Genomic DNA, 15,904 nt, shown 5'->3' on the forward strand with positions numbered 1-15,904 from the left:
CTCTGAAGTTTCTAAAACTGTTCAAATGATGTCTGTGAGTATAACAGAACTGATATGGCAGGCAGGAAAGCCGAGGAGAAAACATCCGGAATCTTTTTTTTTTTTAGGTCACAGGCCATTCAAATGCTTGTCTATGGGATATTCAAAGGAATTCCTCCCAGATTGCAGTCCCTATAGCTTCCACTAGATGTCAGTCTTTAGAAAGGGTTTCAGGCTTGTTTTTTGAAAAATGAGTTAGTAGTTGTAGTTTTTCAAGGTGGCTCTCATTTGGACTGTAGTCTTGTGGCGCGCACTTCGTTATTTATGTCCGGTATTGAACATACTACATTCCGTCTTAAATTTGATAGTTTATTTACATATTAGGTTACCTGAGGATTGATTAGAAACGTTGTTTGACTTGATTGAACAAAGTTTACCGGTAACTTTTGGGATTCCTTTGTCTGCATGTTGAACGAGTGGAACGGGTGGATTACTGAACCAAACGCGCCAACTAAACTGACTTCTTTGGGAAATAAAGACGAAGGACTTTAACGAAAAAAACGACCATTTGTTGTGTAACTGGGACCCTTGGGATTGCAAACAGAGGAAGATCTTTAAAGGTAAGTGATTTATTTTATCGCTATTTCAGATTTTTGTGACGCCTCTGCTGGTTTGGAAAATGTTTTAATGCTGGTGTATGCGGGGCGCTGTCCTCAGATAATCGCATGGTATCCTTTCGTCGTAAAGCCTTTTTGAAATTTGACAAAGCGGTTGAAATAACAAGAGGTTAAGCTTTTAAACGATGTAAGACAGTTGTGTTTTCATGAATGTTTAATATTATGATTATTGTATTTTGAATTTCGCGCTCTGCAATTTCACCGTATGTTGTCGAGGTGGGGCGCTAGCTTAAGCACACCAATGGACGATTTTATGGCTCAGGGGCCCAGATACCAGTTACTGAGACCTGCTTTATGGTGTGATATCTGGCCTTACAGAGGGTACCTAGGCCAAATTCCAATATGGAATAATCATCATAAAATAGCATTCTAACACACAGAAATACGATATTATAAAATGTTAACCACAGTCAAGCTCATCTCTAACAGGTTAATTTTTCCTAGCCACCATGCTTCTACATCTGCATTGCTTGCTGTTTGGATTTAGGCTGGGTTTCTGTATAGCACTTTGTGACATCTGCTGATATAAAAAGGGCTTTCAAAAAATTTATTGATTCAACTACCTAAGAATATGGTGCCATTGGAGTTTATTATTTAAATGTGTTGATTCAAGAATAATGTTTTGGTTCCACTGAGATAGGGGAAACTCAGTCCCTGCAATGATACTAAAATAACCTAGTCAGTCAGCACAGAGTCAATTTAGTATTTAATTGAAACACAATGGTCATACATTCACATAAAATGAAGTACAATTAAGGCACTATAATTTCCTCATTATAAATAAACACCAACATCAAAGAACAGGACAAAATTGTCACTTCATCAGTGAAGCATTTGTACAGACACCATCACACCAACCATCCCCGTATCATCTACTCTGCCTCATCATACTAATTATTTCCTCAGGTCACCTCATCCAGTTCCCTATACATCCAAAATCAACAGAATTAACTACAAACAAACTAACTAGTACTACATTACATGTCACTATCCTCTATACATGGGCGGTGTGCATTTTCTGCTGGTGTATCCTGAGGTAGCCCCTCTCTGAGAACCTCTTCTCGCAGTGCATACAGGGGAACGGCTTCTCTCCAGTGTGGATCTTCAGGTGCCTCTTCAGATGGGGCTGGTGGGAGAACCTCTTCTCACACTGGGGGCAGCTGTAGGGTTTCTCCCCTGTGTGGACCCTCTGGTGCCTCTTCAGGTTGGCTGAGTCTGAGAAACTGGCCCGGCACACGTGGCAGCCGAACGGTTTCTCCCCCGTGTGCATCCTCTGGTGGATCGCCACCTGTTTGGGGAAACTGAAGACTTTGCCACAGAACGAACACGGGAAGTGCTTTTCTTTGGCGCCGCCACCTTTACTGATTCCATCTCTACTACTGTCATTTGTCAATGGGCTTGTGTAGCCACTCAGTGTTGAGGCACTGGCATTGTCTGAGGTCTGGTTTAACATTAGGAGAGTCTGAGGAGGACAATGACCAGGGAGTGTCTGTGTTGTCACAGGATCCATGTTCCAATTGATAGATCCTATAGAAGGCAGGCTGAAGGCAGCACCTGTTAGGGGGTTAACCTGAGGCGCCATAAGTCTCTCTGAATCACAACTATAGGAGCAGGAAGGAGCATCGCTAGCCAAGTCTATGTCTGTTCTCTCCAGCTGCATACGGACACCTCCCCTTCCACCCGGACCAAATCTATGTCTCATCCTGGTCTCAGCCAGTCTGTTGTCATGGAGACTAAGTTTGGTTGTTGTTTTGTGTTCGATTGTCTTTTTCTGGTTGTGGTTAACAGTGTTGTTCCCCAGCCTAGAGTTGAGGACGCTGTCCCATCCACTGACCTCCACTATGTCGCCTCTGGTCCTGGCCTGCTCAGTGATGTCATCCCCCTGGCTCTTGGCTGCACCCGTCTGGGTCTGGGAATCCAAGATGGCCACCCAGTCTCCTCTGTAATCCTCCAACCAACCACCTGCAGGAAGAGGTTACAAAATAGACTTAGAATAGGCTGAGAGATCTCTACATATGGAGTTTTTTTCCTCAATTATCTGGTCAAGTTTATACATTGTGTGTTTTTTTTTATGTAAACAAAAGTTGTATTGATTTAATTTTATAAATGAAGAAAAAATAATAGCCAGGTGCATCACTATTCCCATTGAAGATCTATTACTGTATGTAGGCTATATGTATTTCTCCCTTACCTTGCTCCCCCATCTTTAGTCCACTCAGCAGATCAATATTCTCTGGTCCATCTTCTATTGTCTCCTCTTTGACCAGCAGCAGATCAGGCTTCCCATCCTCCATGTCTACTGACTGTAAGAGATACAGAGCATGGTTTCCGTTAGGAAAGTGTGGCGCCGGACATTTGACTGTCAATATTTTAACTTACCGTACATTTTAGAAATGTACCGGACCCATAAGCATTGGATGCATAACCTGAATAGGGCGTCCACCCACCACAGAATGGCGCAAATGGAATGGCATCAAATAGAAACCAAATAGAAACCATGATGTATTTTATAACATTCCACCGATTCCGCTCCAGCCATTACCATGAGCCCGTTCTCCCCAATTAAGGACTCACCAACCATGGTGCTCAGAATGAAATAAATCACATTTAGAATATGGGTAGTTCGTATTAACAGAAAATGTAAGTCGAGGATGCGACAATGCAACGATGTGTGGTCCTTCTTACTGAATTCTGATGTGCACTTTTTAAAAATGTATTTTTAATGAACCTTTATTTAACTCGGCAAGTCAGTTAAGAACAAATTCTTATTTACGATGACGGCTTACACCGGCCAAACCCGGACGTCACTGGGCCAATTGTGCGCCGCCCTATGGGACTCCCAATCATGGCCGGTTGTGATACAGCCTGGAGTTGAACCAGGGCGTCTGTAGTGACGCCTCTAGCACTGAGATGCAGTGCTTTAGACCGCTGCGCCACTCAGGAGCCCAAGACTTTATGTTAGAATAACTGTCCACATTTACTTTTCCTCAGACAACAAGATGAGTAACGAACAGCAAAATCGCTAGCCTATGTCAATATATTAAAGTAGAAAAGTTTATATTACCTATTCTATTGGTCACTTTGTAGAGAAAGAAATAGCCTATTCCAAACAGACTCTGGGACAGTTGTGGGACAATAGATCCCAAATTCATACAACCAGTAGGCCAAGGCTACATAAGAAAAACATTCAAAAGCAATGAGTCTGAAGCAACACACACGCCAATTTAATTCCACTAAATTATGCAAATTAACCTATAGACTGATAAGTATGACCAGTCAAATGTATTTCCATCGATTGGTATTTCCATAAATAAGAAAGCATTATTTCGCAATTAGATTTTTTCTTCTTCTCCCGGACTATTGACTGTGCCAATTTTATTTATCTGCTTTGACATTTTTTTAGCGGACAAAAGCTGGCTATTACTGGCTAACACAAAGCCTGATACAGAGTGAGAGGATGTTTGATCAAGAAATCTGATATTAGCACCGTGCTATGGAGCATGTTATGATTGAGCAATGAGGGATTGCTATGAGTACTATGCAAAAAAAAATGTTGATTTGATACTATGCAAACGTGCTAGTACATTTGATTACTAGACACTCTTTAATGGTTTGATAATGCAAATGCATGGTCCTACACTTTAATCACAACCTGGACCATATCCACAAAGCGTCTCAGAGTATAAGTGCTGATTGAGGATCAGGTCCCCACCCGTCTACATAGTCTTATTCATTATGATCTAAAAGACAAAACTGATCCTAGATCAGCAGTCCTACTCTGACACATTTTGTGGACACGGGCTCTGATCTAATACCATTAAGACGTTAATTCATAGTAGGCTCACCTCAGTGAAACTGTGTGTGGTCCTGTGCTGCTCAGCTGGTTCCTCTGTGGGTTCAGGAGGAGGTGTAGTCTGGTTGTCCTCCATGACCATGGTCCCCTCAGGGTTCCCCAGACCCTCCTCACACCCCTCCTCCTTTACCAGAAGCACCTCTGGACCCTCCTCCTGGAAGAGACAGGTGATACAGATTATACAGACATACACTCCCTCAGGTACGTACACACACACAGATAACACACAGATAATAAACACACTTTCAACATTGCTTGGCCAGAATTACAAACATAAGCAACTATTTACATTTAAATAGTTTCTCCAGCTCAATATGAGTATCAGCCAATTTTTTTTTTTTTACGTTGAAAACCTAGCGGCCAAACTGTGAAATGGTTCCAATCGTTTTTCCACCAAAGGGGATTTTAGAAACACTTAAAATAAGGGCTGTGTTTCGTGTAGACTTACCCTGGCGTGACGTTTTGATAACCATGCAAATGTCTCTCGGACAAGGTGACTTATCAATATATTCTGCACTATTTACTCTCAGATTCGAAAATGCGAATTAGCATCAAAGTAGACATCATGCAAGACTATAAATCCCTGCAAACTCCTGCACGTCATCTCTAGCGGACACCTTTGCTAACAGGTATTGTGTCAATTTACTTAACCAAGACAGTTCACAATTGTCCATTTAAATTAATGTAGCCAATGTATTCATTACTAAACGTAGCTAACATTAATGCTGAGAATCTTACCTTTGCCTCGATTTGGTAGTCTCGTTCAGATCATCATGGCATTTGTAGTTCTTTATGATAGCCACATTAGCAGCTAATTACCATTTAATTGTTGGGTAACTACAGGCGAATTTAATTGACAAAAGTCATCATGTCCTAGAGAGATTTACACAGTTATCAAAGCGTCACGCCAGGGTAAGCTTATACAAAATACATCCCTTAAAGTGTTTCTAAAATCCCCTTTGGGAAAAATGAATGGTGAAAAACGATTGGAGCCATTTCCTTGTTTGACCGCTAGGTTTTATGGGTATTATGACTCATACTGTGGTCTACAGGGGGCACAGTCAGGAGGATTCAGAAGACTCAAGAGGTATGCTTAGATATTAGGGCCGGGATGATACCAGTATCGCAATATTTTTTTTCATGCCAAAAATTTTAACACAAAGCAGACAACTCTTTGGTCATTTAAAAACCTGCTGTATGAAACATATTGGGTGTTATGGAAAATAAATAAATGGGAGTCTGGATGAAAACACAATGATATTTGCTTTCAACATTAGGGCTGTTTTCCTAAAAAAGTTAAATTTGATTCATGTTTTGTTTCCTTGCCACGACACTAACGAATATCGCGATACTGGTATAGTCCCGGTCCTATTAGATATACAGAAAAATAGACATATGGTTGTTAAACCCATCATGGTGGACATAAAAATGTTGTGGGTAAAAAATAAGTCTGCAATGATAAGTAAACATCAGACAAACCTGACTAAACTATGTTGACATGTACAGTAGGTGTTTGTTAGTGTGTAGGTATATTTAGTAAGTGTATAATGGTTATAAAGCCCTGTCAGTGTATGCAGAATAGGGTGAGATCAGATGTGATGTATACTAAAGAGTCTCAATGAAAGTCTTGGAATGAAAAGTCCCATTTTGTATTTATGAAACACAAACAAGTTTTAAATACAGCATCTAAAATCTACACATACACATCTCAAATAAAAATCTGCATGAACTTGATGAACTGCATTCATTTTCTCATTAAGGTGTTTCTAATGTTTGGTATACTCATGCCTTATACAGTGCTTTCAGAAAGTTTTCATAGCCCTTGACTTATTCCACATTTCGATGACACGCATACCCATAACATGATGCAGCCACCACCATTCTTGAAAAAAATATGAAGAGTGCTACTCAGTGATGTTGTTTTGGATTTGCCCCAAACATAACGCTTTGTATTCAGGACAAAAAGTTAATTTCTTTGCCACATTTTTTGCAGTTTTACTTAAGTGCCTTATTGCAAACAGGATGCAGGTTTTGGAATATTTTTTATTCTGTACAGGCTTCCTTCTTTTCACTGTCATTTAGGTTAGTATTGTGGAGTAATTACAATGGTGCTGATCCATCCTTAGTTTTCTCCTATCACAGCCATTAATCTCTGTAACTGTTTTAAAGTTACCATTGGACTCATGGTGAAATCCCTGAGTGGGGTTTCCTTCGTCTCCGGCAACTGAGTTAGGAAGGACGTAGTGACTGTGTGTAATGAAACATCATCCAAAGTGTAAACCATATTCAAAGGGATATTCAATGCCTGTTTTTTTATTTTACCCATTACCAATAGGTGCCCTTCTTTGTGAGGCATTGGAAAATCTCCCTGATCTTATTTATATATATATATATACACACACAGACACACACACACAGTGCATTCGGAAAGTATTCAGACCACTTGACTTTTTCCTAATTTTATTACGTTACGGCCTTATTCTAAAATTGATTAAAAAAAATTCTCCCCTCAATCGTCACACAATACCCCATAATGACAAAGCAGGTAAAGACATTTTTGCAAGTGTATTACAAAACTGAAATATCACATTTACATAAGTATTCGAACCCTTTACTCAGTACTTTTAGCACCTTTGGCAGCGATTACAGCCTTGTCTTCTTGGGTATGATGCTACAAGCTTGGCACACCTGTATTTGGGGACTTTCTCCCATTCTTCTCTGCAGATCCTCTCAAGCTCTATCAGGTTGGATGGGGAGCGTCGCTGCGCAGCTATTATCAGGTCTCCCCAGAGATGTTCGATCGGGTTCAAGTCCGAGCTCTGGCTGAGCCACTCAAGACATTCAGAGACTTGTCCCGAAGCCACTCCTGCGTTGACTTGGCTGTGTACTTAGGGTCATTGTCCTGTTGGAAGGTGAACCTTTGCCCCAGTCTGAGGTCTTGAACACTCTGGAGCAGGTTTTCATCAAGGATATCTCTGTACTTTTCCCTCAATCCTGACTAGTCTTAAAGTCCCTGCCCTGAAAACCATCCCCACAGCATGATGCTTCCACCACCATGCTTCACCGTAACGATGGTGCCAGGTTTCCTCCAGAAGTGACGCTTGGCATTCAGGCTAAAGTGTTCAATCTTGGTTTCATCAGACCAGAGAATCTTGTTGCTCATGGTCGGAGAGTCCTTTAGGTGCCTTTTGGCAAACTCCAAGCGGGCTGTCATGTGCCTTTTACTGAAGTGGCTTCTGTCTGGCAACTCTACCATAAAGGCCTGATTGGTGGAGTGCTGCAGAGATGTTTGTCCTTCTGGAAGGTTCTCCCATCTCCACAGAAGAACTCTGAACTCAATTTCGAGTCTCGTAGCAAAGGGTCGGAATACTTATGTAAATAAGGTATTTATTTTTTTATTTTTAATAAATGTACTAAAATTTCAAAAACCCTGTTTTCGCTTTGGGATCTGAATACTTTCCGAATGCACTGTGTGTGTGTGTGTGCATATGTGACCCGTTTCAGGAAACTAGGTATATGTTGCAAGTCACGACTTCACAGGAGAGCCATTTCAAAGTTTATTTTTTATTTTTATCAAAATGCGTTTTTTGGCAGAAATGCCTTCTGGACCTTTCATAACATGTGCCTTATTAACAAACATGTATGCCATCTGTAAATACGAATACAATTGTTAAATTACAAGCCTTGTTGGATAAGCCACAGAAAAAGACAGAAACCTTTCCACTAGCCAAGATTGGCTGAGATAATGAGTGGGCTGGACATGCCGAGAGAGGAGTTCAGATTGGTCTGGCATATAGAGGGCTTCTGTCTATTTGAGATGGTCAGTCTGTGTTGGTAATCCTGTCGAATGTGCCTTAAAAAAATATTGTGTAGTGGAGCTGCATAAGTGTTGCTATCCACTTTCTGGAGGATCAAGTTTATATATATATATATATATATATATATATATATATATATATATATATATATATATATACACAGTGGGGAGAACAAGTATTGGATACACTGCCGATTTTGCAGGTTTTCCTACTTACAAAGCATGTAGAGGTCTGTAATTTTTTATCATAGGTACACTTCAACTGTGAGAGACGGAATCTAAAACAAAAATCCAGAAAATCACATTGTATGATTTTTAAGTAATTCATTAGCATTTTATTGCATGACATACAGTGGGGAGAAGAAGTATTTGATACACTGCCAATTTTGCAGGTTTTCCTACTTACAAAGCATGTAGAGGTCTGTAATTTTTATCATAGGTACACTTCAACTGTGAGAGACGGAATCTAAAACAAAAATCCAGAAAATCACATTGTATGATTTTTAAGTAATTCAATTGCATTTTATTGCATGACATAAGTATTTGATACATCAGAAAAGCAGAACTTAATATTTGGTACAGAAACCTTTGTTTGCAATTACAGAGATCATACGTTTCCTGTAGTTCTTGACCAGGTTTGCACACACTGCAGCAGGGATTTTGGCCCACTCCTCCATACAGACCTTCTCCAGATCCTTCAGGTTTCGGGGCTGTCGCTGGGCAATACGGACTTTCAGCTCCCTCCAAAGATGTTCTATTGGGTTCAGGTCTGGAGCCTGGCTAGGCCACTCCAGGACCTTGAGATGCTTCTTACGGAGCCACTCCTTAGTTTCCCTGGCTGTGTGTTTCAGGTCGTTGTCATGCTGTTAGACCCAGCCACGACCCATCTTCAATGCTCTTACTGAGGGAAGGAGGTTGTTGGCCAAGATCTCACGATACATGGCCCCACCCATCCTCCCCTCAATACAGTGCAGTCGTCCTGTCCCCTTTGCAGAAAAGCATCCCCAAAGAATGATGCTTCCACCTCCATGCTTCACGGTTGGGATGGTGTTCTTGGGGTTGTACTCATCCTTCTTCTTCCTCCAAACACGGCGAATGGAGTTTAGACCAAAAAGCTCTATTTTTGTCTCATCAGACCACATGACCTTCTCCCATTCCTCCTCTGGATCATCCAGATGGTCATTGGCAAACTTAAGACGGGCCTGGACATGCGCTGGCTTGAGCAGGGGGACCTGTGCGCTGCAGGATTTTAATCCATGACGGCGTAGTGTGTTACTAATGGTTTTCTTTGAGACTGTGGTCCCAGCTCTCTTCAGGTCATTGACCAGGTCCTGCCGTGTAGTTCTGGGCTGATCCCTCACCTTCCTCATGATCATTGATGCCCCACGAGGTGAGATCTTGCATGGAGCCCCAGACCGAGGGTGATTGATCGTCATCTTGAACTTCTTCCATTTTTTAAATAATTGCACCAACAGTTGTTGCCTTCTCACCAAGCTGCTTGCCTATTGTCCTGTAGCCCATCCCAGCCTTGTGCAGGTCTACAATTTTATCCCTGATGTCCTTACACAGCTCTCTGGTCTTGGCCATTGTGGAGAGGTTGGAGTCTGTTTGATTGAGTGTGTGGACAGGTGTCTTTTATACAGGTAATGAGTGGAGAACAGGAGGGCTTCTTAAAGAAAAACTAACAGGTCTGTGAGAGCCGGAATTCTTACTGGTTGGTAGGTGATCAAATACTTATGTCATGCAATAAAATGCAAATTAATTACTTAAAAATCATACAATGTGATTTTCTGGATTTTTGTTTTCGATTCCGTCTCTCACAGTTGAAGTGTACCTATGATAAAAATGACAGACCTCTACATGCTTTGTAAGTAGGAAAACCTGCAAAATCGGCAGTGTATCAAATACTTGTTCTCCCCACTGTATATATACACACACACACATATAAAACAATTTTTTTTCTTCTTTAAAACAACAATAGAATACAGACAACACAAATGGCCGCTCCCAGAGGGTGCGCTCACACCCACCGTCCCGAGATGCCGGCAAGGGAAAACATACAGTAATCCCATCCCCACCCCTGAATGCAGGACCTCAAACATTTACACTGTACATTTGTGTATATACTTATTCCAACAACATTTTAATCTGTTCTTTAAATTCACTGCTCGACTGAGAGACCTTACAGATAATTGTATGTGTGGGGTACAGAGATGAGGTAGTCGTTAAAAGATCATGTTAAACACTATTATTGCACACAGAGTGACTCCATGCAATTTGTGATTTGTTAAGCAGATTTGTACTCCTGAACTTATTTAGGCTTGCCATAACAAAGAGGTTGAATACTTATTGACTCAAGAACTTTCAGCTTTTCATTTTTTATTAATTTGTAAAAATATATATATATATATATATATATATATATATATAAACATAATTCCACCTTGACATTATGGTGTATTGTGTGTAGGCCAGTGACACAAAATCTCAAATGAATCAATTTTAAAATTCAGGCTGTAACACAACAAAATGTGGAAAAAGTCAAAGGGTGTGAATACTTTCTGAAGGCGCTGTATCCCACAATGTCTGGGCCTTGCACTACAACGCTCTTAGTTGTAGAAATTGACCCACTCCTGCGGTTTACCTTGTGCATTTATGTAATCTCATTGATTCTACCTTTAATGCAGGGTTTGATCTAAATGTCAGAAGCTATCGAGTGGAATGGTGACTTTATGTTATAGAGTGGAATGTTTTTTCTGCTGGTGTATCCTGAGGTATCTCCTCTCTGAGAACCTCTTCCCGCAGTGCATACAGGCAAATGGCCTCTCCCCTGTGTGGACCCTCTGATGCCTCTTCAGGTCACCAGCCTGAGCGAAGCGCATGTGACACTGGGTACAGCTGAAGGGTTTCACCCCTGTGTGGACCCTCTGGTGCCTCTTCAGGGTGCCAGCCTGGGTGAAGCGCATGTGACACTGGGTACAGCTGAAGGGTTTCACCCCTGTGTGGACCCTCTGGTGGATCTCCATCTTCTGGGTGCAGCTGAAGCCTTTGTTACAGAACATGCAGAGGAACCGTTTCTCTTTACTATTGACTGATGTGGCTCCCCCTCCCTGAGCCTGGGCTCTAGCCCTGTCGTTTGAGTTCAATACCTGGTTGAAAAGGACGCGGCCGTGTGAATCGGAAGGCCCCATCGACGTGGACACTGGGTCGCGATCCATGAACGTGTGTAAAGGTGAGTGGGTCGGGACATTTAGATTTGTCTCTAAGCTTTCCCTGTAGTCTAAGAAGTCACTGGTGTTGTCCTGCGAGTGTCCTTTTCCTAAGTGAGTCTCATCTGCATTCAGTGTCAGAGGAGAGTCACCCTCCACTTTCAGAGTCACCTCATCTACGACCAGACCCTCCCCTTTCTCATCTAGGCACACTTCAGAGTATACACTACTACTGTACTGGTTCCAGTCCCCTCTAGACAGATCAGTCTGTGTCTCTAAACCCAAGGGCATGTTGCCAGGGTCCGTCTCTGTAGCGTAAGAACAAGATGGATCATCACCGCCAGAGTGTAACGCGTTACCATCACCACGGGAATGAACCATCCTCTGGCTCTGGTGAAATACCGGTAAATACTCTGAGCCAGGAGCATGAGGACAGCACAGTTTCCCCAGCCGCAGTCTCTCTGGGTCTGATCTGTGATCAGATCCTGTGTGTAAGAGGCTGTGTGTTACAATTAAAGTCTCAGTGTCTGTCTCTGACTTGAGGACGGAGTTTGGCGTTCCACTGACCTCCGTGATGCTGCGTTGGGTCCTGGGCTGGGGCGCAGCGGTGAGGTCCTCCATGGCCTCAGGGGAAGCTCCAGCTGCTGCAGTCTGGATGTCTCTTCTGTGTCTTGGGTCCTCCTCTCCTTCAGACCTCTCAAGCTTGACCCCAGGACCTGCAGCCTCTGCATCCTGACACAAGAAGAGAGGAGGTTGTTACTAGTATCCAGTTCAATTGGACAACAATGTCATAGGGAAGTATCACAAGCTCCCCTATGGCAGATAAATTAGAATGTACATGTAAGCAAGTGAATAGCTGATGGGAGTCTTTCTGAAATAAACTGATCACATTTGATATACTGTAATTTTAATGTAACACTATTACACTAACCTCTATCACGATAACGTGCTGGGTTGAGGTTCGAATCCCCTCATCAACAGTGATTGGATGGTCATCTCTCCATGTATTGTGTCCAGCTGGCTTCACAAAGCTCCTGTGGCCTCCAGTGAGATCTCCTTCACCTGAGAGTGTGATTGGGGGAAAAGAGGTGGTTAAGTTAGGTACTGTCAATGCTCAAAGCTATTGTACACTATTGACACTGTTTAGAATTGGCAAGAATGTAACACATCTCATAATTTATTGATACTATTTATGGATCAATGTATTATGTTCCATGTATCACATTGTTTTCATTATGTAAATAATAGGAAATGCAGTAAATAAAGAATATGGTTCAATTATATTGTGTCTTTGCCCAAGATAGCTAAGTAATCAGATTAACTATTGCATACTAACTATCCAAAAACTGACCAAGACTCAATTCTGGTTAACCATATATGTGGTTAACACATCTAAAATTACACATGCCCCGCATCCTTGACCTTCTTCAAAATGTACCTCTTGCTATTCCTCTGTATCGGTCGAGAATCTTGACACTTCTGGGACGACTGGCGAGGACGCGCTCTCGCATTGTCCTCTCTGCGCGCTCCCGTGACAATTTCAGTTCAAGTAGCTGTAGTTTCCTCCGCAATGCACTGTTTTCTTTCTGGCTGTGAGTTATTTCCAAACGAAACACTGCATAGTCGTCGTCTACGAGTTTACAGACCTCTGCCACGGCGGCATTCGCTAGCACCTCCATTATGGAGGCTATTTGAGTGTGAAAAACCATACAGTTAGCAGCCATTGTTAACTAACTTAGCAGCTAGGTAGCGTTACCTAGATAACTAACCTCTATTAACCAAGTCCTGTTTCCAACGCGGATTAAAGACTACATGGGGGTAAGTATGTGATGCTGTGCAGTTAAATGAGACATAGTTTGAGTTCCAGGGTGTTAATAAACGTCTAAATAACAACAAAAACGTTAACGTGGAAGATGTTCTTAGTTACTGTTTACTTCCGTTTATACCGACGTGAAAGGATGTTGTAGCTCAAAGGGTGTGGCTAAATGAAAAGCGTATGCGCGCTGTTCTTTGAAATACGGTACTGCTTATCTCCTATTCAAGATCAGTCTTTCGAGTTTAGATCACTTGTTTAAAGAAGTGTGTTAGCAATAATAGAGTAGAATACAATTACTTTACTCCATCACCTCAGTACGGTAAACATTCAACTGTTCTTTTATCTAGCCTAGGCATTTACAAGCCTGTTTCATGAGGGGTATGTGTTTAATTAACCTCCTATAAAACAGAAGGGTCGTTCCATTTGATTTCAATCACATTTTGACCACAACCCTTTTTGATTTGTATGAAATTTACCATACATATTTGCCCATGGTAGAAGTGGTCAGAAAGTGACTTTTTGGAACATGAGTGCCTGTTTTGGCATTTAAGGTTTAACCATTTTGCATAGCATGGGGAAAAAAACATGTTTTTAATTAAAATTGTCATTAACCTTTGTTAATTATTTAAAAACGTGTAAACTGTTTTTCTGCATATGTTGTAGTTTAGACACAGTTTTGCATAATGAGGTGTTTGTGTTGTGCCCGTCATCGGTTGAGACACAGCATGCTCTTGAATACAGGGTGGGTGTCATGTTTTGGCTGATAAATGTACTAAAATGTGAATAACTGACATTTAAACTGTCAAATGGTACCACAAAGATGATTGGAGGTCATCTTTGGGCACTTCCATCTCAATGTTTTAGCCCCAATTATTTTTGAAAAAGTAATGTTTTTTTTCACATGGTTGGGGTCGAGAGAATTTTTAGGTATCAAAATGAGGTCGCGGGCCAACAAAAAGTTTGGGAACCCCTGCTGTATTGTGTGAGAATGTGATCATACCCAGATGTTCAACTGAGGGACTTAGTAACCACCACCCCCCCCCCCCCCCCCCCCCCCCACACAAAAAAAATCAGACTTTACTACAAGACACTTCATAACTATATTTCAGATAAATAGTTCCCAGATATCCCCTATGTATATCTCTAGCCACACTGCTGTGATTTCTCTCACTGGACACTCCTATGTCTGATAAGGTTACTTAGGAAGGAGAACCTCCGTCATTGAGCTTCCTCCTGGACCTCTAGCCATTGTTTGGGTGTTGTTGGGATTGTGTGCTCTGTTGTAGGCTAGGTGCCTCTCATGGTGAATGCCCATCCTGACCCTGTCTGTATTGGTGGGGTAACCCTTAGGTAACCGAGGAAGGCAACGTCCAGGCCCAGTTCTTCTATGAACCCATTCACCAGGCATTAGATGTGACGCCAAAGGAGAAGACAGACTTGCTGCTAGACTACATCCAGGGGGTCTCCCACCACTCTCTGTGAAGGCTGAAGCCCAGGGTGCCCTGATCTTTCAATCATGGATACTGTAGTGTTTATCATAGAGACCCTCCTGTTCCTATCAGCCCCAGGCCCTGCTCCATCCCTGCACTGAGACTGTGAAGGGTCTGGGCTGCAGACTGGATCCCTGACTGGAGCCTCCGTCTCTCTGATGACCACCAGGACTGAGATTGTTCAGTCCACCTGTCGTGTTGTGGTGAAGTCTCTGTCCTTCGCGGTTGGGTCCTGGTCCCGACTCTGGAAGGAAGAGTGGTGGCTCCTGATCCGGGTCCAGGGTTTGTGACCAACATCCTCAGAGGTCCACTCTCTCCCACCAGTAACACTGGATATCAGCAGGTCTTCAGGGACAGCAGACTGTAAACAAAGTTTATACAGAAAAGCATAAAGGGTTATAAGACATTCTTTGCTGTACATACAGAAGCATGACATGTTATAAAATGTTAACCACAGCCAAGCCCATCTCTAAAACTGTGATTCAAGTACCTAACAATATGGAGCCATTGGAGTTAATTATATAAAAAAATGTCCATATGTTTTGATTCAAGAATTTAAGTATAATGTTTTGATTAGACTGACATAAGGGAAACTCAGTCCCTGTAACGATACAAAAATATCCAAGTCAGTCAGCACAGTGTCAATTTTGTATTTAATTTGATCAAAATGGTCATACACTAACACCTGAGGTACAGTATTTTTATTGCACAAATTAATATGTAAAGTAGAATAACTTCTCACTATGTTAACTCTAGAAATCTGTTACCCTCGACCAGTATCTAAAGGGACAAAGTTGCCACTCTTCATCAGTGAAGCATTTTTAGACACCATCACCTTATCTACTCTGCCTCATCATACTCATTCTTTCCTCAGTTCTCCTCATCCAGTTCCCTACTACACCCAAAACCAACAGAATTAACTACAAACAAACTAGTACTACATCACTATAGTCAATACATGGGCGGTGTGCATTTTCTGCTGGTGTATCCTGAGGTAGCCCCTCTCTGAGAACCTCTTCCCGCAGTGCGTACAGACGAACAGCCTTTCTCCCGTGTGGACCTT

General features: G+C 42.0%; 1 protein-coding gene across 1 annotated transcript in view; it reads right to left on the reverse strand.

Moving 5' to 3' along the window:
* Positions 1 to 1,355: 1,355 nt before the first annotated feature.
* Positions 1,356 to 15,904, reverse strand: part of LOC120034862 (protein glass-like) — a 467,553-nt gene continuing 453,004 nt past the window's right edge. The window contains exons 2-5 of the mRNA XM_038981511.1: positions 12,103 to 12,267; positions 4,502 to 4,663; positions 2,848 to 2,959; positions 1,356 to 2,618 (exon numbers count right to left, since the gene is read on the reverse strand). Of these exons, the coding sequence (XP_038837439.1) occupies positions 1,651 to 2,618; positions 2,848 to 2,959; positions 4,502 to 4,663; positions 12,103 to 12,156 (1,296 nt within the window). The 5' untranslated portion in view covers positions 12,157 to 12,267 and the 3' untranslated portion in view covers positions 1,356 to 1,650. The remainder of the gene's footprint in view (positions 2,619 to 2,847; positions 2,960 to 4,501; positions 4,664 to 12,102; positions 12,268 to 15,904) is intronic.

Source organism: Salvelinus namaycush, chromosome 42 (genome assembly GCF_016432855.1).
Source record: "Salvelinus namaycush isolate Seneca chromosome 42, SaNama_1.0, whole genome shotgun sequence".
Classification (NCBI taxonomy): domain Eukaryota; kingdom Metazoa; phylum Chordata; class Actinopteri; order Salmoniformes; family Salmonidae; genus Salvelinus; species Salvelinus namaycush.